This window comes from Harpia harpyja, chromosome 8, assembly GCF_026419915.1.
Source record: "Harpia harpyja isolate bHarHar1 chromosome 8, bHarHar1 primary haplotype, whole genome shotgun sequence".
Lineage (NCBI taxonomy): Eukaryota > Metazoa > Chordata > Aves > Accipitriformes > Accipitridae > Harpia > Harpia harpyja.
Window position 1 is genome coordinate 16,673,454 of NC_068947.1, and position 27,622 is coordinate 16,701,075.

Sequence of the window (27,622 nt, forward strand, 5' to 3'; positions counted from 1 at the left end):
CAGAGGCCGGGAGCGCCGCGGGGACCCGGCCTCCTCCGGCCAATCCGAGCTCTGCCAGGCCCGCTCTCTCTGGGAGGGGAGGGAGCGGAGCGGGGGGGAGGGGGCGGCCGGGTTCTCTCCTCACCTCCAGCGGGACGCGCCTGCGGGGCGGGCGGCCCCTTTATTTTGCATAAGGGTAATTCAAGGCAGCGTCTCTTCCTTCCCTCACCGCCCCCCCCCCCCCCGCCACCGGCGGTGTCCCAGCCGCCAGCCCCGCTCTCGGGAGGTCACGCAGGGCAGCCGCCGGGCGCTGCGCCGCGCAGGCTGCTGGGCCGCGTAGTCCCCTGCGCCGCCCGGGGGCGAGGTGGAAGGGGGCGCCTACTCCCGCCTGCTTCTTTTGTAGCGAGCGACAGCCGCCGTAGCCAATCCTGCCCCTCTTTTATGCCGAGTGGCGGCCGCCGTGGCCAATCGCGAGCTCCCATGGGGCCTCTCTGGACGCTGGGCCTGGGAGCGGGGCGTGGGGGCGGTGCCCGCGCTCGCCGGAGGGCGCCGAGGTGGGAGCGCCGGCGGAAGTAACGGTTTGTCATGGCAACCGCCGGTCTCGGGGTGGCGGCGCTTCCCAGGGGCTGCCGGTGCATCGTCTCGGCTCCCGGGGAACTCTTCCCGCTGGGGAGTGCCTCGGGTGGGGTTGGGGCCCCTCAGTTTGGCCTCGTCTCTGCGCGGGTTTCCTCGGCGGGCGCTGAGGAGCGGCTGGGGCGCCGCGGGTGTCGCGGTGCGGAGGCAGATGTAGGCGCTGGTGAGGCACTGGTCTCTCCCGCCGAGCCGCTCTCCGGTGTGGTAAAGCACCGGAATAATAGCGGCGGCGCGGCCGGTGGCACTAACGGAAGCGGGCGCAGCTTGACAGCTGTCCTCGGGCAGGGTGTGGGCGCTGGGGCCGCAGCGCGCCGAGAGCCAGGCGAAGCGGGCCGGCACCGCCGAGCTCGCGGCTCCCTGCGGGGCCGGTCGGGGTTGCGCCGGACCCCGGCTGCGGCGCTGCTCCTCCTTTCTGAAAGGCGAGGTGCCTCGGGGCGGTCCCTTCAACCTCGGGCGTCCCTGAGGGGTTAGTGCTGGCCCCCAGAAGCAATATAATGGCCGTATGGTTTTCTGCCTGTCTCCTCTGTGCTTTTCTTTTTCCTGTAACTTGAAGAGACTACTTTTGAATTTTTTTTTTTCTCTCCAAAAGGCTCTGGTTTGTTGAGGACCACATATGCCAAGTTGGGAGAGGAGACCGACAACCTGAGCTGTGATTTTTAATTAAGTCATATGTAAGGTTCCTTGTGTTCCTGTACTGGTTTTATTGCCCCATGCACTGCATTTGTCTCAACTAGTCAAAGTGTGTGCCTTCCAGCCTGGGTGGCAAACAACCCATCTACAGCATTGGACCACCAATCGGTAAATCCTGTGTATCATTCCTTGCCTTTTGCTGTACGGACTTGGTCCCTAGGATTTGCTATATTATGGTCAACCATACTGATGTAACCAGTTGCAGGTAACACCATATCTTGCCTTATCTGTTGATCTGTTTTAGAACTTGTGTATTGGAAGGACTCATAGGCCCCATGTTGCTTGCAAGCAATCACTGTTCTGCTTATAAAGTAATGTAAAGCTTTAGTTACTTGTTTGTGCTATAGATATTGCATGTATTACAGCTTGGTTGCTGTGTCTTTTTTCAGATCACTATGAAGGCCTTGTATTGTCAGCAGAATTCACCTGGAGAGGAAATGACATTTGTCTTTCAGGAAAGAGTGAGTTCCGATCATAATAGCACTATTAATCATTCAGTGAAAGAAGAGAGTGTGGCTGAATGCCACAAGGGAATTGAAATACCTAACTCTTCTGTAGGCTTAAAAAAGAACTGGTGTAATCCTTGCACATACAGGCAGGTAAATGAAAGTAGGGGAGGTGTATTTTACCATCATCATGCAGCACTTGGCAAGTCCAGTGCTAGATTTCTCTGTGCGGTTTTGGTGTCCATATTTTAAAAATAAGTTTTGTAGGTGTACCAAATGAACCCTGGCTTCATCTGGATTCACATCTCCTGGTTGGATTTTCTGGTCACTGAAAAAGTAGAACTATAACTTGAGAAATTTATCGTGTTTGGAGTGTTCCTACTCTTATGGTTTTTTTCCTTCTGCGAGTTCTTTGCTCTTAGTGAGGATTGAGATCACAGTGCAGCCTTTGATAAGTCTCCTTTGTCTAGCTACCTGTTTTCTTACAACTTAAAGGAACAACAAGACAGTTGATGCAGTATGGGTGTCTGAACAGTAGAAAAATGCTTACATGGTTTTGAGGATGTGAATCTGTGTTTTTAAATCTCCTATAGGTACAAAATAAATTATTATAGGTACCTGTGTACACCTGTGTAACATAGGTACCTAAGTATACCTATGAGCCATATGTCAAAACAAAACAATGTAGTACTGGCGAGAATCTTGCTTGGGCAGCATTAAGTCCCAGTAGTTAAGCACATCTAATGAACTGCTTGAAGAGAAGGATGCAATGAGATGGGTGATTTTGATACAACCAAGGTGCATATTCATGGGGCAGTCTTAGATCTACTTAAACTGATAGTGAAATTGTGCTTTTGCTGAAAAGGTTTGTTCACCTTTCAGCAGCACATTTTTGTTCTCTTCCTTGTAATGGTTTTAGGAGTCATGCAGCTGTAAGGTGAGATGGATCAGCTTACTTATCCAGGTAAATACTAGTAATTTGTTACAAGTTAGTTCACATCATTGTGATGGCTCCATGATTGCTAGCTCCAACACAAAGGAAGGGATGGGAATATGTAGATGCTGGCAACAGCTGAGCCAGACAGCTCTGGTACAGTCTTAGGTAAGCTAAAGTAGATCTTGAAACCGCACTCCTGTGCATAGGATTTGTCTGCTTATTTGCCTATTTAAATCACTTCAGACAGGAACTGATTCTGCAGGTGTCTGTGTAATGACCAGCACTATGGAATCCTCATCTTAGAAATAAATATTGAAAAAAGTGAGGAAAAGGAAAGCTAGGTGGCTGAGGAGACCTTAATATAACAGAAGGTAGATAACGAAAAGCCAGTAGCTTGAATGAAGAATTTGCATAGCAAACCTTCCTTAGGTTTAGCTTGGTCAAGTCATAATAATGACATATTTAAATTATGAAGGCAGGAACCAGTTAACAGCAAAAACACTTCATCATCTCTTTTTGTTCTTAAGACTTGTATTCTTTTATAAAGAAAAGCAAATTTATTACGTGCATAGTAGCAGTACTTAGGTTCACTGAGCTATGCATACCAAAAGGATAGTTCCAAAAGACAATATAATCTTAAATTTACATAAATTACATAAGACCCTTAGAATCTAACTACTTTTTTTTTTTTTTTTTTTTAAAACCAGAGGTGTGGTATTTGTATGTGTTATGGTGGTATATGTATGTGGTACGTGTTCAACTGTTTTGTGGAACAAACAGTGAGAACCCACTTCTGTTTGTTTGAGGAGCAGGACGTCAGTCTGACTGGCATAATGCCTTGCAATTTTAAAGTAACAGCATGTGTTTAACTCAGCTGGGGTGAGAAAAAGTTCAGCTCAGTATTCCTTGGACAGAGGTTACTGTTCATGTTGCTAAGCCTAGGAGAAAAGCAACAGCTGTTTCTTGGGAGGAGTTTAAAAAAAAAAATCAAAGAAAGCTTAAACATTTAAGAATATATCTTAACTTCAGAAGTAGAAACAAAGCGCTCTCGTGACTTTCTGGTTAGTGTTTCACTTTCAATTGCAACAGACATCTACACTGCAGACTACAGTACAACATGGAAATACATGATTTTGCCTCCAGTACCTGAGGTAGCTATTCAACAGCTGTGTGGAGTCAGCAGTCCAGAACTCGACTTGGCTGATTAAATACTTTAAAGTAGCAGTACTCAACTACTTAAAATCATTTCAGATATCAATCCCAAAACCGAAAGCTGAAATAGTAAGGGCAGGCTTCATAAGTACAACGCTTTTGTATGTGAGGTAGCCATCATTTGTCAGACTTAATACCAATTCTTAACACTGCTTTTCTTTGACATCGTCTGGACTACTTGGACATTTACCTCAGTAAGTTTGTCAGTACAGTATGTCAGACGTTCATGTCAAAATTCTCTTAAAATTCTCTATCACTCTTGCAATATAGTTTTAATATTAAAGATCTGCTTCCTTCTATTTGTTAGACAGACAGTAGGGGGGTAATTACATACTAAAATTGTTTCAGGTAAGTGTGTGATATTTAACTTGCAGAAAAAAACCAAGAGAAAAATGTTAGTGTCTGTTGAAGTTTAGTAAGGTCTAGTGGTCAGTTTGTAATAGTAATACACACGTACTCAAAATGGTGTTGTAAATTCATTGTGCTATCAGTTCCCTTTTCAGTGAAAAAAATTTTCTTGTTGTGACTACAAAACAATCTAAAACAAAGACTGTGGAAAAGTCCTTTCAAGAGCTTGAAAGGATCCTACTAGCACATTCATGTTGTATTGTATAATGTAACATCTGTAAATCTGTCCTAGGAAAACCTTCCTCCTACAAGAGACAACGATGTGAAAGTACAAGTTAGAGCCTGTGCACTGAGCTGGATAGATACAAAGGTATTTGCTTATTTTTTTTATAAAAGCTAGAGGTGTTTACAGTTTCCATTGAAGATCTAAGCCAGGGCCTTAGCCAGTAATTGGCACAATTCCATTTATGCCATCTGAGGATATGGCTTTACTGCTGAGAAAGAGGGCACAGGATTGATGTGGTATTCTTACATATCTCTTGAAATAAAAAGCACCTGTAATTTGGTTCCTAACTTATGGAGAAAGATCAGTTGTCATTTGTGAGTTCTCTTACAGTAAATCCCTTTTATCATCCTCTGCATACTGACTTTAAGTCACAGTTTGGCTTGCCTGTTAATAACTTTTTTTTTTTTATATGCTTCTAAATTTACATACAGAAAATCAGTGCAAAGTTTTAATATTAAATGAGGAATGTGTGTAGTTTTTTCCCCCAAATAACATTTTGGCAATGGCCCAACTTTCTTACTGTGAATATCAAACATTCTAAGATGATAATAAATATGCAAATTTTGAGCCTTAGTAAGAATGTTGTAACCTTTATTTTCATTTAGCTTCTGTCAGAAATTAAACTGGAGAAGGAGCTTCTACCTGTTGGTCGAGAAATTTCTGGAGTTGTATTGGAAGGTAAGTTAGTATAATTGTCCTGTGAGGGTATGGAGCAAGAATTAAGGTCTGGTAATCCAGAACAAATAAATACTGTTTGTATGGTACACCTTTAATAGTAGGAACTATTTGCTTTCTTAATGAGGCTTTTCCTAAGTCAGTAATGATACTGAAATGAAAGTAAAAAAAGGAACTGAACTGCAATTCCTGCATATCTGTTCAGAGTTTAAAAAAAATAAAATTGCATGGCAGCTTGCTAAATAAAATATACTGAGATCTTAAGATATTACTTGCACATGCTATAACAATCTTTTTAATTTATTTGTAAAAATTATTTGTTGGAATAGTGAAGACAAAATAATGTTTGGGAATTTCGGCAGTGTTTCACTGACACATCCACCTTTGATGTGTAGTTTAAAGCCTGGATCTTTCAAACACATATACATGTGTGTGCTTGCATGTAACTGTTTGTGGATGGGGTGCCCAAGTTTAGTGAATTAAACATTTCGTTTCAGTATGTGCATATTTAACAGAAAAAAATTTTTTTTCACTAGCAGAGTATATTTTTAGTTTTATGAGCTAGTGATAAACAGTGCTTTCAAACAGATGTTCAATTTCAGCTATAAACATTTATCTTCATACCTTCTTTCATCCTTTTCATATATTCTTCGTGAGTTGGAAGAAAGGTGACCTTTTTTCAGCCAGATGATGAAGTGGTGGGTAAGTTAATGCTTGCTTGCCTTATCAACTAACACAATTAGTAATCTTTTTATAATGAATGGGTGAGGTTATAATCACTGCTAAAGCTACAATTAGACATATATTTTTCAATTATTCTACTAGTGTCACATGAATACACTCTTATAAATGAGAATTCTATTCTAAAAGTGTTCTCTTATGGAAGTTTTTTGGTTATAAGAATTGAAGTTCAGGTCCCCAGCTAATGTCATCTGTCACAGTCCTACTGCATTCACCAAATCTTTAAGAATATACACCTGGGTCCAATTAGCCATGTGGAGTGAGTGTTCTAGAGGCAACCATCTGAATACACACATAATTATTTGTATTCACAACACCATCTTGATGAAATTAATACATATCTTTTGATTTCTGTGGATGATACAAAGTCTAGGCTTATATTTCCTGCCTTCTTGAGGATGTTATAAAAATATACTTTTAACTGCTAGTGACGAATCTCCTCTTCAAGCGTACTGAAGACTGTTCAGTTTCTTCGAAGTCACATCAATTCCTGTTTGAGTAAAGAAATTAAGAGTGGTCCTAACTTAAACATGCAAGTAGGTTCACCAGTTCTACTGGATTTTCTGAGTTGCCAGAAGCAATGCACGTACTCAGGCGTTTTGCTAAATACAAGGCCACATTTAAAAAGAAACACTGATTCAAGCTGCTCATTTTCTAGAATCTTCATTTTTACTGCACGTTAGAGTTCTTGAAAGTGGACTTTTTTCCCCCCGTAATTTAACCACAGGAAGTCCATGCTTTATGATCCTGTTATGATATTACTGTCAGAGGAGCCCATCAGAAAGGCAAGTGGTAATCGCTGTACTTTTTTTGTTTGTTGTTTAAAACAGACTTCCAGTCAAAAATCACACAGAAAGTGTTCGGGGCTTTTCTTTTCCTGGTAAAACTGTGGCAGACCTTTCATATCATTAGCTTAAATCTAATGGAATAAGATGTGTGATTATAACTATTTATTCACCACAGAAGATGTAATCCTTACAGTTGGGAATAAATATTCCATTTTATGGGGTACAGAAGTGGCTTTGCTTTGTTCAATAAAGTAGAACAGTTATGGCCAGGCATTTTCTGGTCTTGCATATGAATTAACTTTGAACTATGAATAGCATCATTATTGTGAACAGTATTTGGTTAAATATCTTACTGACATATCCTGCATCTGTTGAATATTTTAAAACAGTATTTGTGTTTCAATCACCTTCTGTTGTAGCTGAAGGAATACAGTTTCAGTAAGTAGTTAGGGGGAAAAAAAACCTCTGACAATATGTCGATGGACCTGAGAGGTCTAAGTGATGTTCCAAGTGGCTGTGGGAGGGTTGGGTGTTTTTGTGAATTAGGACTTCATTCCGTTTTTGTTAATTCAAATATAGAATTAGTAGTTTGAATCAACTGAGCTACTTCAGAGTAAATCTGACATTAAGGGAATGGAATCTCTACTTGGGTCATGAAAGAAGCAGATTCATTTTGTCTGAGACTTCTATTGTCTGTGGGTTTTATTCTTCAATACTGAATGTTTGCAAATGCAGGTACAGAAAAGTCAGAATTACATGTATGGAAATGGGAAAATGAAGAAAACAGCATTAAATATTTTGAGCCCTAAAAGAAAGAAAACCCACTTCTTTAAATACTGAAATCTCATAGCATTCCCTTTCAAACAGCTGTTGAACCTTATGCATCCAATATAGATGCTGTAAAGACAAACGATAGGAGTGAAATATTTCTTTTATGGTAAATCTTTCCTAACAAGCACACTTCCCAGTTACATTGCTGCAAGTTTATACCTAGTTAATGAATGGTCAGATTGGAAAGAAAATGAGCTATTGCCAAATGCTTTGGTTACCTTTGTGTTTAATAACATCAAACTGTCCCAAAATATACAATTGTCATAAAAATATTTCTACTTGAATTTTACAAAAAAGCCTGTCCTTCTATCAAAGAGTATAGTCCTGGTACATACTCCTTATTGAGTTTAAGAGTAATAATATGGTAATACAGTTCTTATTAATGATTCTACTCTTTTTCGTGTAGGAATAGTACTGTGCTCACTGGAAGTACTTGGTGTGTTAAATAATTAATCTATTCCTAAAATCATACCAAGAATTGTTTCTTGCTTTTAAAGTTTTTCTGATCCTTCTTTAATCTTCCAGAGGAGACTTCTTTGTCTATATAATGTATTATCTTATACATAATTGTTTGTTTGGTTAAGAAAAATACAGTAGTAAAACCTCAGACCAGCCAAAAATCTTTTGTTTCGAGGTACATTCCTGACTTTATTTCAAAGTTACAGTCAGTTTTATTTGTTGCTCTCAGAATCTTTTAGCAATCAACTATGCCAAGTTCCTCATTAAAATAAGTGCAGGGAAAAATATTCTGACAGTTAAATTGGCCTCAAATACTTGGCAACATGAACCTAAATATAAACGTAACTGTTTAGATTTACTGGTGGTTAGCCACTTTGCGTGTCAGTTCTTCCATATGTCCTGTTACTGAATACATAAATAATCAATGCACAAAAGCCCTATGCTATGGGGAGTATTTCTGACAAGTAAGGTGAAAAATCTAATTTTGCATTTGTATCAAATGCTTGATATGTATAGCATACGTAAAATAAAGGTCTATACTTCATGTTGGAGCTTCTGTAAGCATTGTGAGGTATACTAAGGGGCACGGTTCTTTAAGATGCCTTATGCCTTTCCCTTAGTATAAGGGTCATGTTTTTGTGAATAGTTTTAGAGACCCTGAAATCAAGGTGAGTTGACAGCAATGTATAATGACTCCTTGGAGGCTGTCTTGAGTGTTAGCAGATAATGTGACTTGTTCCTGAACTTTTGTGTCTGTCAAGAAAAGGAATGTCTTCATGTATTATTCATTCTGTGTTTTGCTTTACCTATAATAAGATGTTAGAATGCAAACTGGCTTAGGTGCTAAGGCTATTTTAGTTTACTATAAGGAAATTTTTCTTAACACTTGAAATATGATATTGTATTAATCATCAAAATCTGAATGATGCTTTAGGATAGAAGAGATACTTCTTAGGGACATTCTTTCATATATGTTTATATTTTGTATGCTAAATTAAAGGATTAGAGGATGACTTAAGTTACAAAAGTAAGACAGAAGTGATAGTGATGTTGTAAGAAAGTGTGTTCTGTTCTGAGATTCTTGCTGTTCTTGCATTATTTCCTAATTGCACAATAGCTGCTGTAGATAGCCACTTTAGACTTTGTATTTTTCTATAGATAAACCGTTGAGAGATTTAGCCAAATTTGCTAAGGATTTTAAGCCAAAGCCCTTGTGTTGGTCTAAATGGAGGATAAGATTTGGATGAGAGAGGGGAAAAAGATACTGTTTTACTGAGGATAGAGGGTACATATATTCAGAAGACATATATTCAGAATCCTTGCTCATGAGATGGCAGGACTCATAGAAAGGGCTTTAAACTAGGTTCGAAGGGGGCAAGGGATAAAACTAGGTGTACCAGAGGTGAGCCTGGGGGCAGCGTGCCAATGTTAGGGGTGGATTCGATGACCCAGCTCAAATGCATCTATGCCAACGCACGCAGCATGGGCAATAAACAGGAGGAGCTGGAAGCCATTGTGCAGCAGGATAGATATGACTTAGTCGCCATCACGGAAACATGGTGAGATGACTCCCGTGACTGGAGTGCTGCAATGGATGGCTACAAGCTCTTCAGAAGGGACAGACAAGGTAGAAGAGGTGGTGGGGTGGCTCTTTATGTTAGGGAATGTTTTGACTGTTCAGAGCTACACGATTCTGATGACAAGGTGGAGTGCTTATGGGTGAGGGTGAGAGGGAAAGCCAATAAGACAGATATTGTGCTGGGAGTCTGTTATAGACCGCCTGACCAGGTTGAAGAGACGGATGAATCGTTCTACAAGCGGCTGGCAGTAGTCTCAGAATCGTGTGCCCTTGTCCTTGTGGGGGACTTTAACTTTCCAGACATCTGCTGGAAATACAACACAGCAGCGAGTAAACAATCTAGGAGGTTCCTGGAGTGTGTGGAAGATAACTTCTTGACACAGCTGGTGGGTGAGCCAACCAGGGGAGGAGCCTTGCTAGACCTGTTGTTTACGAACAGGGAAGGACTGGTGGGAGGTGTGATGGTTGGAGGCCGTCTTGGGCTTAGTGACCATGAAATGGTAGAATTTTCAATTCTTGGTGAGGCAAAGAAGGTGGTCAGCAAAACCACCACTATGGACTTCCGGAGGGCTAACTTTGGCCTCTTCAAGGCACTGGTTGAGAGAGTCCCTTGGGAGACGGTCCTGAAGGGCAAAGGGGTCCAGGAGGGATGGACATTCTTTAAAAAGGAAATCTTAATGGCTCAGGACCAGGCTATTCCCATGTGCCGCAAGTCAAACCGCCGAGGAAAACGACCGGCCTGGCTGAATGGGGAGCTTTTGCTAGGACTTAAGAAAAAAAGGAGAGTTTATCATCTCTGGAGGAAAGGGCGGGCAACTTGGGAGGAGTACAGGGATCTTGTTAGATCATACAGAGAGAAAATTAGAAAGGCGAAAGCTCAGCTAGAACTAAATCTGGCCACTATTGTAAGGGACAACAAAAAATGTTTTTACAAATGTGTTAACAGTAAAAAGAATCCCCAGGAGAATATCTATCCTTTAATGGATACAGAAGGGAACGTAGCAACCAGTGATGAGGAAAAGGCCGAGGTACTTAATGCCTTCTTTGCCTCAGTCTTTAATAGTGAGTCCAGTCATCCTCAGGGTACTCCACCCCATGAGCTGGAAGGTAAGGATGAAGAGCATAACATACCCCCCTTAATCCAGGAGGAATTAGTTAGGGACCTGCTACGCCATCTGGACACTCACAAATCTATGGGACCTGATGGGATCCATCCAAGAGTACTGAGGGAACTGGCTGAGGTCCTTGCCAAGCCACTCTCTATCATCTGTCAGCGTTCCTGGTCAACAGGGGAGGTCCCAGAGGACTGGAGGCTTGCCAATGTGACTCCCATTTATAAGAAGGGTCGGAGGGAGGATCCGGGGAACTACAGGCCTGTCAGCCTGACCTCGGTACCGGGAAAGATTATGGAACGGTTTGTTTTGAAAGCACTCACATGGCAAGTCCAGGATAAGAGGGGGATCAGGCCCAGTCAGCATGGGTTTACAAAAGGCAGGTCCTGCTTGACCAACCTGATCTCCTTCTATGACCGGGTGACCCGCCTAGTGGATGAGGGAAAGGCTGTCGATGTTATTTTCCTAGACTTCAGCAAGGCCTTTGACACTGTCTCTCATGGCATACTCCTTGAGAAGCTGGCGTCTTGTGGCCTGGATAAGTGCACTATTCACTGGGTGAAAAACTGGCTGGATGGCCGAGCCCAGAGGGTAGTGGTGAATGGGGTGAAATCCAGTTGGCGGCGGGTCACAAGTGGTGTTCCCCAGGGCTCGGTGTTGGGCCCTGTTCTGTTTAATATCTTTATCGATGATTTGGATGAGGGGATTGAGTGCACCCTCAGCAAGTTTGCAGACGACACCAAGTTGGGAGGCAGGGTCGATCTGCTTGAGGGTAGGGAGGCTCTACAGAGAGATCTGGACAGGCTGGATCGATGGGCTGAGGCCAATCGTATGAAGTTTAACACGGCCAAGTGCCGGGTCCTGCACTTCGGTCACGGCAACCCCATGCAGCGCTACAGGCTTGGGGAAGAGTGGCTGGAAAGCTGCCCGACAGAGAAAGACCTGGGGGTGCTGGTTGACAGCCAGCTGAATATGAGCCAGCAGTGTGCCCAGGTGGCCAAGAAGGCCAATCGCATCCTGGCCTGTATCAGGAACAGTGTGGCCAGCAGGAGCAGGGAGGTGGTTGTTCCCCTGTACTCAGCACTGGTGAGGCCGCACCTCGAGTGCTGTGTTCAGTTTTGGGCCCCTCACTACAGGAAAGACATTGAGCTGCTTGAGCGTGTCCAGAGAAGGGCAACCAAGTTGGTGAGGGGCCTTGAGCACAAGTCTTATGAGGAGCGGCTGAAGGATCTGGGGCTGTTCAGTCTAGAAGAGAGGAGGCTGAGGGGAGATCTTATCGCTCTCTGCAACTACCTGAAAGGGGGTTGTAGTGAGGAGGGTATTGGTCTCTTCTGTCAGGTGGCTGGAGATAGGACAAGAGGAAATGGCCTCAAGTTGAGGCAAGGGAGATTTAGGTTAGATATTAGGAAAAATTTTTTTACTGAGAGGGTTGTCAAACATTGGAATGGGCTGCCCAGGGAAGTGGTTGATTCACCATCCCTGGAGGTATTCAAAAAGCGAGTGGACAGGGTACTCCAGGGCATGGTTTAGGGGGCGTGGTTAATGGTTGGACTCGATGATCTTGAAGGTCTTTTCCAACCGAAATGATTCTATGATTCTATGATTCTATAAGACTGATTGGCTGCCAGAACCTACTGTTCATGAATCTCCTTCTTTGCCCAGTGGAGGAAAAAAAGCACTGTTATGACCAGGATGGTTTTCTTTTTTCTTCTGCCTGTTCTGTGTTTGCTTTCTCTGTCTTCCATGGGTGTTATTTTTTCCTTCAGTTCCTCTTTTCTCTTCCAACTTTTTAAAACTTGCATTCATGCATTCTTGCTTGTTCTGCTTCTTTCTGTCCCTTTTTTGCTGCCTTTGCTAACAACACACGTTCTTAGGATGGAAGAGTAGAGGTATCTGTAGTGTGGCTTGGTCTGTGCCCATCTGCAATATGAGAGCTTGATTTTCTTGTTAGCCATGGCTCAGAGTAGAAACAGGAGCACTCATTAGTGTGAGAGCAGTGTGAAATGAGTTCAGACATGACCTGACAAAAATTAAGCATACCAGTAGCAAAAAGCACTCAGTAGTGTCCCCATTCTTTCTCTCCCCAACCCCAAAATTCTCTTTGGAGCACCTTTGGAACCCTCTTGTGCACTGTGCCCATAGATATTACAGGTTGTTACCTTGCCAAGTTTTCTTAACCTGTCATAAACCTGACAAGAGGGCAACTGACCAAGTGGGACTAGTAATTTCATTAGGAGCTTGCTTTGGTTATAGTGTATGCTTGTTTGAAATTAAAGGTCTATATTCAATTTTTTTTTCAGGAATTTTGCCCCTGGATTCCGAAGAGTCTGGTCTTTGTGAAGTTATTCTGGTTCATGAGCATTATTTGGGTATGTAGTTCATATATTTTACTAATACTTACATTTACTGTATCTTTAGACTTCAGTTTAGCTTTTCTAATAGGGAGCTAATTAACTTGGACCTCTGGGCAAACTTATTCTGTACAGCAACATTCAGACATTCTGTCTACTCCACCTGTTCATAGAACCTTTGAATACTATGTACTCTCAAGGGCTTTATCTTTGCTGTTATCATTCAATGGGTTAATGTTTTGCCTAAACCACATAAGCTGACTCTCTTTTTTTTTCCTTTCCCGCCCCCCCCTTCTAACTTCCCTTTTTGTTGCTTCATTGTCTCTCTACTTTTTCCTCACCTCATCTGTCACAAAATTAAATGAGGAGAAATTTGGTTTTTTCCTCACTTTGACTCAATTTAGGAATATCACTTGTGACTGGACTAACAGATGGGATAAAATTAGCAGAATAGAAGCTGGAGAAAAGAATTTTCAGGGAATGAGGATCGGGGAAAACCTAGTATTGAAACATTCTTTTCAATTATTGTGAGTTTCTAGTTTCCCCCTTTCTGGGTATAGAGTGCTTTAATGTGTAGAATACTAAATTTGGGAATCTCTGTGCTTCTGCCAACAGTTTGTTGTGTTACTTTGAGCAAGCTACTCTTTTGCTCAGAGTAGTTTGTATTGTGTTTCTGTGACTGTCCATGAATTCAACCTGTGTAGTTATGAGGTGACTGCTTTCAATTTGTTTGTACCAAAACCGAATCCCTACTTTTATTGTGTAAAATATCGTAAAACATCCTCTCCATGTTTTTTTTAATATATATGAGAGGCAAACAAGTATTATTTATGTTGACTTGTTTGAAGATGAAATCTTCCTGACTAGCTATGACAGTTTTTGCAAAATAGGTCATGGACTCATGGAGATGAAAAAATAAGGTTTATTCTTTCTAACACTTAAAAGTACAAATCAAGCAAAATGAAATATAGATGTCTGTGCTGCCTTATCACTATTTACAGTACCTATAGGCAGAAAATATTTCTGACTTTATATTACCTTCAGTAGCTTACTTTGTGCTAAGTAGTATGAACTAGCACACAAAGTGTTGATGCTGGTAATGATCCTTAGAATTCTTTTCCAGCACACTGATAAATGATCCCAGGTGATCGCATTGCTTATGTTGTTTTATAGGTTCCCCAATTCAGGCTAAACTGTCAATACTTATGCTTAAAGGGACAGACCAAACTCTTCCAGTCTTACCTTTCTAGTGTGCCTCAAGAGGATTGTGCTTACTTAGTTCAGTTCTATGCTAGACTTTCAGCTGGGCGATGATGATATGCTAGCTTAGTATCAAGGTCTCTGCTAAATCATGTAAATTGCTTACAGTAAAAATGGTGTTTGAACTTGTGACTTCTAGTTAACAGAGTATTCATTAACGTTATCTCCCCAGGCTTTTAAGTGTGGATAGAATAGGAAAACTGTTAAGTGTCTTGTAGGTAGAGACAACAGAAAACGGAGGTGACAAATAATGTTATCATGACCTTTATCTCTCTTAAAGTGTGTTATAACCTCCAGAAGCTGTTTATACCAATGGATTATGAAGTAGAAGATTCTAACCTATAGAGAAAGAGAATTAGGAACTCATGAGTTGGAACTCGCATTGTATGTTCTCTGTGTCAGAATTATTTTTGTGAAGAGACCTCCTCAGATAATTTCTGTCAGGAGGTTATGGTAGGAAGTGTGTCTTTTTTTCTTTTTTCCTGTTTAAATACTGTATTTGTATTTGAACTTGCCCACAAGAGTGCTGCAGAAGCAAACTGATTATTCTTGGAATGACAATTGCCTTTTCCAGTTTGACTCCACGTAGCTGACCTAATGCTGCCATGAGCCACAAACATTGCAGTATTGCCTTTGTGAAATAGATCATAATTACACCTGTAGATGATATGACTTCTATAATTTTCTTTCATGTTTTAGAAATCGATGAAGTCTAAAAAATCATTCTGAGTGAAATGTCAGGGACTTGCTGGTTTTTTTCCCATCTGGTTTTTTTGTTTGTTTGTTTTTTCCCCAAACTTAGTTCGTAAACCAGAAAAAGTTTGTTGGGTTGAAGCGGCTGGGACTGTTCGTGATGGTGTCCGAGCATATACAGCTTTACACTACCTTTCCCAAGTCTCTCCTGGAAAAACTGTCCTTGTAATGGATGGAGCAAGTGTAGGTAACAACTGTGCAATAATAACAATTTCAGAACAGAATGTTTACCTCTGCCATAAATAACTGTCTTATCATCAGAACAATTGGATTTCTTACAACATACTAAACTTACAAGCCTTGTATTTTACTCCTGGCAGCACCCTTAACTTAATGCATTAATAAGAAGGGTCCTCCCACATAAGATACTGAGCCAAGAATACAGTCCTTTACATGTTGTATGGGTAGTAAAGAGAGGTAGTTCTTTTCTGGTGATTTACATTGACATAGTTTTACCCTAAGCCCTCAGGTATAACTGGAGGAAAGTGCCTTAACTTTTTATTCTTTTCCCACCACTGCTTTTTAACTTCTCTTAGATATAAATAATTTCATTTGCATTACTGCAATCTTTATTGCTAATGAAGATGTGGAGCTTGCCTCAGCCAAGATTCATTAATGTAAATGTGGCTGGGGCTTTTTCCTTGGTAGCACTTCTTCCTTCAACAAGCAAGCAAGCCCAAAGCTATATGTTAAAATTGCAGTTATGGCACTTGCGTTATTTAAAGTAGAATGTGAGCTATTTTGTTGAAGAGGAGAACTAGTTAATTACTGAAAGTTTGTTCAGAGCTTCCCAGTCAATGAAAAGACGTTTTTGGCCTCACTTAGAACAGAAGCAGATCTATGAAATATTAAAATTCTTGGTTCAGATGTGTTTTACTGAAGGAGTAAGTTCATTTCTGGATACTCTCCTGACTTCTCCTGAATGTCCTTTGCAGTATTATCTTTCTTAAATGTCATCAAACTGTTGCTGTAAAAAAATTGATCTACCTTTTTTCTTCTGCAGCCATTTGGTACAATAGCTATTCAGTTAGCACAACATAGGGGAGCTAAAGTAATCTCTACGGCATACAGTCTTGAAGATAAGCAGTACCTGGAGAGGCTTAGACCTCCTGTGGGTAAGTTATATTCTTCAGTGCTAAAGTTTACGCTAAAAAATATCTCAAAATATAATTTTTTTTTCTTTTTATTCTAGAGACTTATTTCAGTAGCTGAAAACTGAAATACAAATTTATAAATAGTCTAATTAAATAGTCTTTAAATTTATTCTGTACTCCATAGGTATTTAATTTCTGTTTTAGGTGTATTTAATGGCATTTTTATTCTTCATTTAAATTGTAATGACTGTCTCTCAGTATTTTCCGTCTCACAGAATAGTGCTTGAGTGCTGGCTTTTGGCCTAACTACTCAAGAAGTCTTTTCATTTTATAAAATTGTTGCTTGTGAAAAAGAAGAAAGCATTACTAAATCACTAGTATCACAGTATGTAATCTAGGTACCTGAGCCAGAGTTCAGATGTAATCATATACTTGAGATACAGTATTCATCAGACTCAAATTACTTCTAATAGTATTTTATCAAGCTGTGTGGCAGCTCAGTTTCAAGTACTGTCATAACTGCAGCTGGATGTTCAAAGGCTCTGCATTTTCCTATTTTCTAAATGAGCTTTGCATTAGACATAATAGTTGCATTCATCTATGACTTCTTCCATTTCTTCCCTTCGATACTGAAGTTTTCTGGGGTTTTTCCCTCAAAGTAACAGTGCTATTTGGACCATGGGAAAATACTCAACGTAGAAGCTACTAGCATCTTTCCTGATCAAACTTTTTTCTTATTTTGATGCTGCAGAGTGGAGGAAAGTAGAATATGTCTTTATTCAGACAGTTTTAAAATAAAGGATGGCATTGCAAAGTCCAGTTTGATTGCAGTCCATGAACTTTGCTGTTCAGTGAACACAAGGTTAAAACTAGTGTACGGTATTTCCTCCTCAAAATGCAAAGACTGCAACAGTATAATCACCAAGTTTATTTTTCAGTGTATGATTTTTGTTGTCATTCAAAGAAGTATACGTAAGAGTAGCTGTGTCCCTTATAAGAATGCTGTTGTGGGGGAAAGCATTGTGTAGTCAGTTATCACATCTATATATATTACAGTTGCATCAATCAAAATATATATGGGCTAAGTTGAGATCTGATTAAAAAGATTAAGGTTAACTGTCCCCGACTCTGACTCCTTTCTCCTTTGTTGTTTTGCATAGTAATATTGTTAGCAATCTTGGCTTTCCAAATGGAGAATTAGAGCAGTTTTCAAATCTCCTCTCTTGCTCTTAGTGACTCACTGAAACCAGGCATTGCTGATATGCAGGTGCACATAGTATTGTCCTTGTGTTCTCCCTGCTGGCTCAAGAACAGTAAGCTAGCAGAGGGACGAAATAAGCCAGAGAGTTGCTCTTCAGACACAGAGAGAACAGAGTTCTTGTCAATTTTAATTCCTTTCTGGCTCCCAAGAACAGAACTGGCAGTGGAAGCACAGAGACAACACAGTGTGCATGTGCATTCTGGGGCTGCACGTTCACACACATCTGCAGCATTGGGGAGTGATTCACTTCCAGCCTACCAAGTGAGTATTTAGCTCTTCCAGTAGTGGCTTTGGAGTGCTGATAATGCAGCAGGAAGTGGAGTGCTGTGCAGAGGTTATTACACAAGAGCAGGGAGACAGACATTTTTGCTGTCTGACCTTAACAATCTTCAACAGGGAACTGCAAAGTTTTGTGTTGGGAATGTAATCATTTCTTCTAAGACCTGGCAGACTTACTTCTGTACATTTTTATATTACCTCTATTTTTTTGCAACTTCACAAAAAAGCTATTTTCTCCTTTTCTTATTTCAGAAGTCTTTTTTACTGTAATAGTAGACATTACAGACATTAGAACATAAAGCATTTTTGTGAATGCTGTTGGTATGTAGAGGTTTGATATACCAGCTGTTACAGGGTGAAAGCGTAAATACAAAAGACCTTAAACCTCGCTTTGTAATATTTTATGGGTATATTTTGCTAATGATATGAAAACTTTATTAGCTAAGAAAGGACTTTGCAATTAATTTGATTATCATAGTCCTGTCAGCACATATGAATATGACTTCGGGTTGCTTGGTGTATTTACTTTTTGCTGGCATTTTTAAGTTATATGAATGTTAATATAAAATAAGTGCTCTAAGTAACCCAAGCGTAGCTAGCTATATTTATGCTGGCTCCTAATGTCTGTTGGTGGAGGCTTCTTCAGTTTTGTGCTTGTTTAGTGTTTTCTTTGTTTAGTTTTTAGCAAGAGTCTCTCAGTTGCCAATGAAGAGCAGTTTGTGTTATCAGTGTATAGCATAACTAGCTGCTTCATAAAATGGCTGAAATAACCATCTTTTGTAGTGAAAAGGCCATTGCTTATATTGCTCATGTATGTGCTTGTTTTATAGCAATAGGAGTTTCGTTTAGCAGTTTGGCAAATATTTGTGGAACATAAACATTAGGGGAAAAAAATTTAATGCAACTGTACCTCAAATAAAGAGATACAACCTGGGTATAGCATTAAGAAGAGAAACAGTTTGAGTGTGAAAGCAAAAAGCCACTGTTTTTGCGTTTTGGGGTTTTTTGTTTTGTTTTTAACAAATATGATTCCAGTGCCTGAAGTAGAAGTTCCTGTTAATGTTTAAGGATTCATATTTAGACCAACAGGATGGGGACTTTGCATGTCTCCAGTAATCTCTGGAGTAAATATAATAATAGTATGAAGGAGGGGATTATAATAAATTTTGGAATTTTAATGCCCATGTGTCAGACTAGAGACAGAATATTACATAAATAATGTGATGAGTTTCTGTTGGAGAACAGAAGAATAAAATACATATACACACATATATATTTCTTCTGTTCCCTAGGTTACCCCCTTCTTTTTTTTTGGTTTGGTTTGTTGTTTGGTTTTGGGTTTGTTGGTTGGTTAGTTTGCAGTTGTTTGTTTGGGTTTTTTTTCTTTAAAACCAATGTTGAGCTTTCAGGGGATACGTTTCTGGTAAGAACTCATCAGTGATTTAATGGCTCTCTTGAACATGTTCAATAAGCCAAGTTGCAGATCTTTTGTGTGACAGTTTTTAAACTCTGTAGCTGAACTTACTGGGTGAGAGTAAACTCTGGTAGCAAGTTGCAGAAATATTGATATTTCTACTTCTCACCAACAGTGAAAGAAGAGAGAAACTGAAGCCTTTTTGCCAGTCAGAATAATGTTACTTTAGAAGTTGTGCAAGTCACAGAAGAAGAAACTGAACTAATTTACAAATGTTTTGTGAGAATTTTTGTATAAATGACAAAGGATTATAGAAAATTATATTATAATTTGTTGCACAGCCTTTTCCACAGTGGAGAGAAATTGTTACAACATTTTGCTAGGAAGAAAATTGAATAGGATTTTGATGAGTACTTCTTGAACTATTGTATTGAGTTAAGTAACAAAACTGGAAATTGTTGCTAAACAGAAATCAGAAAATAGTCAAACTGATTAAACTGTTGCCTTTCTTTTTGATAGTCAGCCTTTGGGTCTATTAAATCAGAATTATTCTCAAAAAGTGAAACTATTTGCAGAAACTTTATACCATGTCAAATTGCCATGTTAAGAAAAACCTTTTAACTTCTTGACTGAAGAAACTAATAAGAAAAGGATATTATGGGGGTTTTTTTGCATACAGAAAATGTGACTATCAATATTAAATTAATGTGACATCTCTATTAAATTATGACCATGTGTGTTCTCTTTATCCAGATAATTTGACTTCAGTGAAAAAATTGAATGATTGACCTAAGAATTTGAATGCATCTTATGATTTGATTGGAAGGGAAAAAAAAACCAAAAAAAAAAAAAAACCAAAAAAACAAAACCACAACAAAACCCCAAAGCATTAACTGAGTGTTTGTTAGTACTTTTCTTAATTTTCTTGCAATTTTTCTTCTCCCCTTCCTTCCCACCCCCCATGATTAAATTCAAGAAGGTATACGGCAGCCTTTAGTGGGTAAGTACACACTGAAAATTTGAGTTTAATCCATTATGCTTTGGAAATGTACCTCCAAATTTATTTGACATTATTTCAATTATCATTTTGCTGAGAAGTCTTTGGCCTGTTTAGTTTCCAAATGTTTGTTCTCATAATTATGAAACAAAACTAAAAAACTTAGCTGCTACTTCTCTGCCCTAGTTATTCCTGATTCTGTGGTTTATCTTTATAACCATCTATAAATACGGTGTTATAGATATATGAGAACAAAATGTATTAGTGACTTTCAGTTCAGAAATATTTCAAGAGGGTATGTAAATGCTTCCATCTAAATATCTATTTAATGACCCAGAGAGCCATTTAGAGGTTAAAAACATCATGCAGAAAGTAATGTATAAATAAGTTTATCCATGCTGTGAGATAACTAATGATGTTACTAAGTGTTATTTTAAAGAAAAGATGGATATAGTAAGATTAAAAGACTTGCTGGAATCATAAGAATAGTCAAGTCAGTGCCTTGTAAGTGACTGAATTTATTGCATTTTTACATGTTTACTTCTGACTTGCTCTGGGAGGCTCCGTGCCAGGGAGAATAGGTTTTTGTTTCCCTCTATGATGTGGAAGCAAGAGAAGGGCTCTGCAAGGGACTGGCAGGAAGTGGTGGGTTTTATGTAGAGTAAGGGAAGAAAGCTATGCTTGGAAAACTCTCCCAAAGCATTACTGCTATGGTTATTTGATAGATAAAATTTGAAAGTTGGGAGATGTGAAATAAGGTGCCTCCTTATCTTTTGGCCACTCTCTTTTGCTTCAATAACATGTCTAGTCACTCCAGAACTTGCTGGTTTTGAAGGTGCTTTTAGAAAAGAAGAATAGCAAAGAATGAACTTACTGAAGGTTTTCTAATTCTTATAGTGGCATACTTTATCCTTTTTGGCCTAAACAGACTCGTGAGTTTTACTTCTGCATTAAGCTGATACACATTTTTTGGTGTTGATCTTGCACTGTATTGGAAAGTGAAAAAAACTATTGGTGAGGTTTTTTGACTTAGTTGCAAAATTGCTTGCAATACTTTCAGAAACTAAAAACTTTCTGTTCTGCTCTGAATGGAAACTCTACATTTTTTTATTGTAGTTAACCAAATGTAATGCTTTTTCTAGCTCGAGTGATAGATGTGTCAAATGGAAAGATAGATGTGGCAGAAAGCTGCTTGGAAGAAACGGGTGGCCTGGGAGTGGACATTGTTCTAGATGCTGGAGGTATGTAACCGATGAAAATCTGGTCTGCAGAGCACCATTAGGGGTTTTTTTAATTATTTTATTATTATTTCCAAGTAATATAGGTGGAGGCTGCATCACCTCAAACGACTACATTTAGTTGCTTGTTCTCATGCAATTTTATGTATGTATCTTTATTCAATAGAACTCCTTAAGATCTCCTCATATCACCCTCTAGTGGAAACATCTAATACTGTTAGTCATCTGCTAAATTTGTCTGAAATTTTCCTCTATTTAAAACTGAAAAGAAAAAAATGTGTTTAAAGAGTAGAGCTGTGGCAACGTTTATGCTACCTTATTTTAATATAAAAATTATGCCATAATCGCCAGTACTGTCAACCTGTATTCTAAAACAATTGGAATAGTTGAAAACTTGGAAGTTACTATTTTTAGCTAAAATAATTGAAGAACTTCTTAGAGTTCCACTGAAATGTGTTAAAAGAAACATATATTGAATTTCCTAATCTTCTACTTTCTCAGATATTCTCATGTGACTAACAGCCTAATTTAATTGTAGTGCTGTTCCAGACAGCCATCTTTCATTGTATTCATATGCATATATTGCAACTCATTTGTATCTGAAGACGTAGGACTGTAAAGAATCCCAAGATATGTGGTTTTCAGTACAGGAAGAGATGGGCATTTCATTCTGAACAGAATTTTCTTCTGAGCTCAAATGAATTTGTTCTCCCCACCCCCCAGTGAAATTATATAGTGCTGAAGATGAATCAACTTCAAAATCACAGCTGCTACCTCATAAGCATGATATCATTACTCTTCTTGGTGTTGGGGGTCACTGGATAACAACAGAAAAAAATCTTCAGGTAAAGATACTGCATCAGTAAGTTAGTTTGTACCATAGTATATATATGTGGATGTGTCTGTGAGCTTCTGTCATGACCGAACGGTTCCTCACTGTTAATATCAGTTTTCACTTAAGAAAATTTTCACATCCAGAAAATGGGAAGTATACAGCATTAATAATAAATGTTTTTATTTTTCTTTGGGGCAATTTTGGGGCTGTCTTCTTGGACATGATAGTAAGTTATGTTAATAGCTTGGCTGTACTGACATTTTAAAGGACCTATTTTGTTTGGCTCAGGGTATTAAACAGTTTGACAAGACAGAAAAGTATCATTTAAAGCTGTAAATATTACAAATTTGCTAAGTTTTAAGAATGGGTGAGGGGTGGTTTTTTGTTTGTTTTAACCATCTATATAAAATAACCATTTAACCTTTATTTTTGTATAGGAAAGTATAACTAAATAACATTTTTCTTCAATTTGTTTAAGATGGATCCTCCAGATAGCCATACCTTGTTTCTTAAAGGAGCCACAATCTCCTTTCTGAATGATGAGATATGGAACTTGTCCAATCTACAGCAAGGGAAGTATCTCTATATCCTTTTGATGGTCATTTTGAATACTGACTGCTAATATGAGTGGATGGAAATATAACTGAGAAACCAACTAATAGATTTTCTTCTACTCAGTCATGTAACCACAGGCTTAAAGGTCAGCAAGTTAAGCATACAGTGTAACTAAAATATAACATACACTCATGTTTTAAACCAGTCTCTGCATTCCTTCTAAATATATGTCTCTATGTGCTTCATTAAAAGCAGTGCTGAAATAGAAGACACACATTCTGGAGAAAATGTAGTATTTTGGTTCAAGATTGAACCAATTAATTGAAGATTTGATTCTATAAGTTTTTATATTATGCATATGACATTTTGAAATGGGTTTTTTTGTTCTTTTGGGCAGTAGATGCATCATCTGTAAATCTTAATGCAATCGGTTTAACTGTAAAAGTTAAAATATTTTGGCTTCATAACATTTTCCTTATAGGCAATGTTATGTACATTAAATTTATTGAGCAAAGATGTGGGTGTGGGAAGAGGAATGCCTCCTTCATTTGCATTACCTACATTTGGTCTTAAGCAGCTGGACTCTGAGCTTTCTACTAGCATAAGAGTTTTCAGTGGATCGGTTCCAGTAATGGAAGCTTTGTCTGTTACAGCTTTAAGGACCCTCCCTGTTCTGTACTGCACTGCAGATTATGAGATCTGCTGAATCACTTTTGCAGTTTAGCAGAATGGAAGAGGCAGGTGAGGATTAAGTCATTATATTTGTGAAACGACTAACTGTACTGCAAGGAAGTCCTCCCCTCCTCCACTAAACTGCAAAGTACATTAGGCAAGGTCAGGCACACTAAGGAAATATTTATGGGATGCGGATTGTCATGAATTGTTTTAGAGTTTGGTATTTTTGTTGAATGCATACTGAGTAGTTACCCACATAAAAAGTAAGCTGACTAAACAGTAAGATTTCTTATATTGTCTCCTGGGGTATCTTTAATAACCACAGCATGTTTTATCACAACAGGCTTTAAAGTTGAAAGGAAAAATCTGTTTTGGTTTTGAGAGTTTTTTTGGATCTGTGTATCTTGTGAAATTCTTGAGCATATGGCATTAATATCATCTGAAGAAATCACAAGGTGATCGCTTTTTAAAATGGCTTGAGCTTCAAGTATTAACCAGATTGCTCTTAAAATGAAGGAAGGAACATCATTTTTTGAGCTGTATATAAAGACTCATCTGTTGCATTGTCATGAGTGTTAGTCATTAACTCAAAAGATCCCTTACAGATGTGCAGTGGTGCTCCAAGAATTTACAGACTCTACTATGTTCCCAACTTTATTTTTACCACAGATGTCTGTATGAATAGTAGGGATAGTTAACTGGTACTGGTAAGTCCGTCATCTTCATTCTGCACAAAAAATGCAATTGCCGTTCTGATTGATTAATGTTGTACTAGTACGGGCTGTGTTTGTCAGTCTTAACCCTTTTGCTTTATTTTTCAAAATTCTGTTTTCCATATTTCATTTCTGCATACTATTTCAGGAAAGGAGGTTTCTGATATATAAACAAGTGCATAAATCTGATATAAAGATTGGAATTAAGGTTAATTTTCATTTTGCCTTCATTCTGCTGGTTTTGTATCAATACAGGGCTCTTGCCAGCAAATGTGATTATAGAAAGATGTATCTGTAGATACGTTGCTACCTTGACAGTCCTCTTAGATACCCATCTTAGAAGATATAATGGAGAAATTATCCAGTAGCATTTTCAGGTGAGAAATGTGATTTTTTTTTTTTTTTAATTCAGTATTAGAGTAGAAGACTCTTGCCAGCGCTTTACTGCATATTTATATTGGGATGCTCAGGAAAAGATGCCTCACATTGTTTACATAGAGCAGTTTATTACAAGCAGAAATAGACCATGTAGCAGGCTAAGCACAAGGAAATTTGGTAAACCCCATGATTATGCTGTATGTCAAAATTTAACAGAGGCAGCACATTTTTTTCTTGGTGGAGGAAGAGCATATGTCTGGCTGCTCTGCATCTGATTGAGAAATGGTGTTGGCTGTAAAAGATGGTAGGTCTGTCGTACTCTTCTGAGAAGAGTGACAGTTTCACTAGATATGAAGACTCCCATAATAAGGTGGGAATGGAAGATCCTTTCTCTTAATGCAGGGTAACTGTATTTCTGTTGACCAAAAGCCTCACCACTACCACCTTTTTTTTTTTTTCCCCCTCCTTTTTTTCCCCTGTAAGAAGGATATCTTTTAATTAACTTCTGTTTCCTGTTTGCTTTAGGGCTCTTCCCTTTTTCTGTGAACCCAAGCAAAGCTGTAAAACTTTTATTTTGTTTAAGGAGTAAAGTTTACATAGTGAAAGTAAAGTCTATAGCAGTAGTCCTGCAATATTTCTGTTATCTGTGCATGCTCACCAGACACTTTTGACATATTGTTCCATTTTAGGCCTCAGCTGGATGAACCAATCCCATTGTATGAAGCCAAAGTTTCTATGGAAATAGTTCAGAAGAATCAAGCAAGAAAAAGACAAGTCATCCAGTTCTGACACACAATTTCCTGATTTCTAAGCCTGTGGAAGATAAAGAAACATAATGTATTTGAGAAGTAAATTAGTGTACACTTTCAAATAATTCTGTAACCACAAGTTGAAGATCTTTTGTACCTCAGCACAAATGGTCTGTGAAGCTCCTGTGACTTAAGGGTGGGGTTTTTTTATCCACTTGAGCAGAATGTTCCCATCAGCAAATTCTAAAGAGGCAGTCTTGACATACAAATCTTGTCTGCCCTGCCGCAATTACAAATGTCAGTAACATCTACAGGCAACCTCAGTTGCTGTTGTTTTTCAACCATAAGAAATTAAAGGGAAAAAAAAATCTGGTGTTTTTTATTAGTCCTCCCTTCTCCAGCCCCTACCAATAGTCATCTTAATATTTACCTTTTGCTGTTGACTGCATTGAGACTGAGCACTTTCTGTGGTACATTTAAAGTCTTTAATCCACATTTTAAATTGTTATTTAATAGAAAGACAGGCAAAACCATCAGAACTGGCAAGGATATGGTACTGACAGTAAGAGTTCTCCCCACAGATAATTTTCTTCTTTTTAGCAAACAGGCAGTAAACCTAGTAAATCTAGAGTCCTTAAGCTGATATGATTGTGTCATTCAGATGTTTGAGGCACTTTATGTATCTCTTTACTGTAATATTATCTTTGATATCTTTCCAGTAAGACCTTCCTATGCTGTGCACTTTCACTTCCCCTCTTTTAACCTCAGTCCTATGCCTAGCACTGCTCAAATCTGTTTATCCAACATTCTCCATTACTGTGAACCATCTGCAAATCAACAGTATGGAAGGAACTGCTGTTTTTCTTTCTTCAAAGCATGTGGCTTCCTACTTGCTCTTAGTTGAGAGCAAAACTATTTTTCTGTTCAGCTGTGCTATTCATTTTCACTGTGTGGATGGCTCAAACAGTGGACACTAGCACTTTAAACAGTGTAGGAAGTTGAACATTTGAGTGAAAATTGATTATCTAGAACCATGATTAATCTATCTTCTATCATTCACTGGACTTGTAGTAGGTTCTTGATAAATGATGCAAGGGAAGCATATAAAGTCATGAGTAAATTTTATTTTACTGCTAATGTGATGTAATGCAGCCTTGAAAATAACTGATGCTTTTATGCATGTGTGTACACACACATCTAAAGCATGTGAATCCTCTGTTAGTTTGACCTTTATTCTGAAGCTTTGTACCGAGCTGCTTTTTTTTCCCCTACGTTCATTTTAGTTTAAATGTTTACAAAATAAAGTAGATCAGAGGAAACAAAGTAAGAGTTTAAAAATAAGGTTCAATAAAACAGGCACAACCACTGACAACACTCCAGAAGAAAGATTTTTATAGTATAGTTTTTATTTTACTAGATCTTTTGTCAGCAGCTACGTTGCTCCTAACTACATATATAAATGCCTTTTGAACCCCTTGTACAATAGACTAAGGTTAGCTATTGCTGAAGTGGTCTTAGTCTTTCAGCTGGGTCAGGTTATGAAGTGCCTGTCTCTGTACTTTGGGTGTTAAGCTGCCTATTGGTGCATTTAGCTGGCTGAGATGTCTCAGCATTTTCTAATGCTCTTTAATAATGCTGGCTTTAGATTTGCATGTGCTTGAACAAGAGGGCTCATGAGGCTCCCTAAGCAATTGCTTCCTCTTTTGCACAGCCCCCGACAGAAGAAAGCAGAAAGTAGTTTTGAGTGTGAGAGCAAGGATCCCCGGGTCTGGGGGGAAAGGCTGCCAGGTGCTTACCTCTTCCTTTGTAGCTCCAACAGGAAAGTCGCATGTGCTTTGCTGCTAAGGCTGCCCGTGGTCTCCTATAGCGCTAATAATGGTGAGAGGCACGCCAGGAGCCCTGCCAGCTCAGGCTGCCGCCCAGGTGCTTCTGCTCTGGTGAGCTCAAGCCCCGCGCAGCCAGATGACGTGCGGGTGATGCATAGATTGCCGTTAAGGGCAGCCACATGTCCTCAAAAACAGCTTTGCATCTGGATTACTTTTATAATCCATCATCGTTTTATTTAATGGCCTTCAGAGCTGTATTTTGGAAAGGATCATCTGTCTAGCATGGGCTGAAAACTTCTGCCCGTTTTTTGGTGGTGAGGGGATTGGTGCCTTTCTGCCATAGAGTCTGAAGTAAAATACTGCCCTGTGGGCCCTAGCCAGCGCCATGAATCGCAATCGAATCTAGTTTTCTGCCCCGAACAGGCAGTGTGTGCTTGGTCTCGCGTTTCACACAACTGGAACGACGTATCTAGTATCTAGCACAGGTGATTTTTGTCCTGGTGCAGCCATGTGGCGATGTCCTCGATA

At 39.2% G+C, this 27,622-nt stretch overlaps 1 protein-coding gene across 19 annotated transcripts; it reads left to right on the plus strand.

Annotated features, from left to right (window-relative positions):
* The first annotated feature begins 61 nt into the window (after positions 1-61).
* On the plus strand, positions 62-25,645 carry CRYZL1 (crystallin zeta like 1). Of its 19 annotated transcripts, none has more exons than XM_052794736.1 (15): positions 62-175; positions 1,202-1,410; positions 1,692-1,763; positions 4,538-4,615; positions 5,137-5,209; positions 5,864-5,908; positions 13,017-13,085; positions 15,130-15,263; positions 16,084-16,195; positions 20,105-20,128; positions 21,268-21,366; positions 22,087-22,208; positions 22,677-22,782; positions 24,473-24,518; positions 25,209-25,645. In XM_052794736.1, exons 3-15 carry the CDS (start codon positions 1,698-1,700, stop codon positions 25,306-25,308), a joined length of 1,074 nt encoding a protein of 357 aa, XP_052650696.1. In that variant the 5' UTR covers positions 62-175; positions 1,202-1,410; positions 1,692-1,697; the 3' UTR covers positions 25,309-25,645. The 19 variants fall into 19 exon arrangements, with proteins under 19 accessions (XP_052650696.1, XP_052650695.1, XP_052650702.1 ...); XM_052794735.1 differs by having other exon boundaries at positions 1,202-1,283; XM_052794742.1 differs by having other exon boundaries at positions 1,202-1,271.
* The last annotated feature ends 1,977 nt before the right edge of the window (positions 25,646-27,622 follow it).

What these genes read in the sequence shown, in the direction of transcription:
- CRYZL1 (XM_052794736.1), top strand. Translation starts at nt 1,698, where the DNA reads ATGAAGGCCTTGTATTGTCAGCAGAATTCACCTGGAGAGGAAATGACA. An exon ending in CATTGTTCTAGATGCTGGAG is followed by an intron (nt 21,367 to 22,086) that starts GTATGTAACCGA and finishes CCCACCCCCCAG; the next exon opens with TGAAATTATATAGTGCTGAA. An exon ending in TTATCCAGTAGCATTTTCAG is followed by an intron (nt 24,519 to 25,208) that starts GTGAGAAATGTG and finishes GTTCCATTTTAG; the next exon opens with GCCTCAGCTGGATGAACCAA.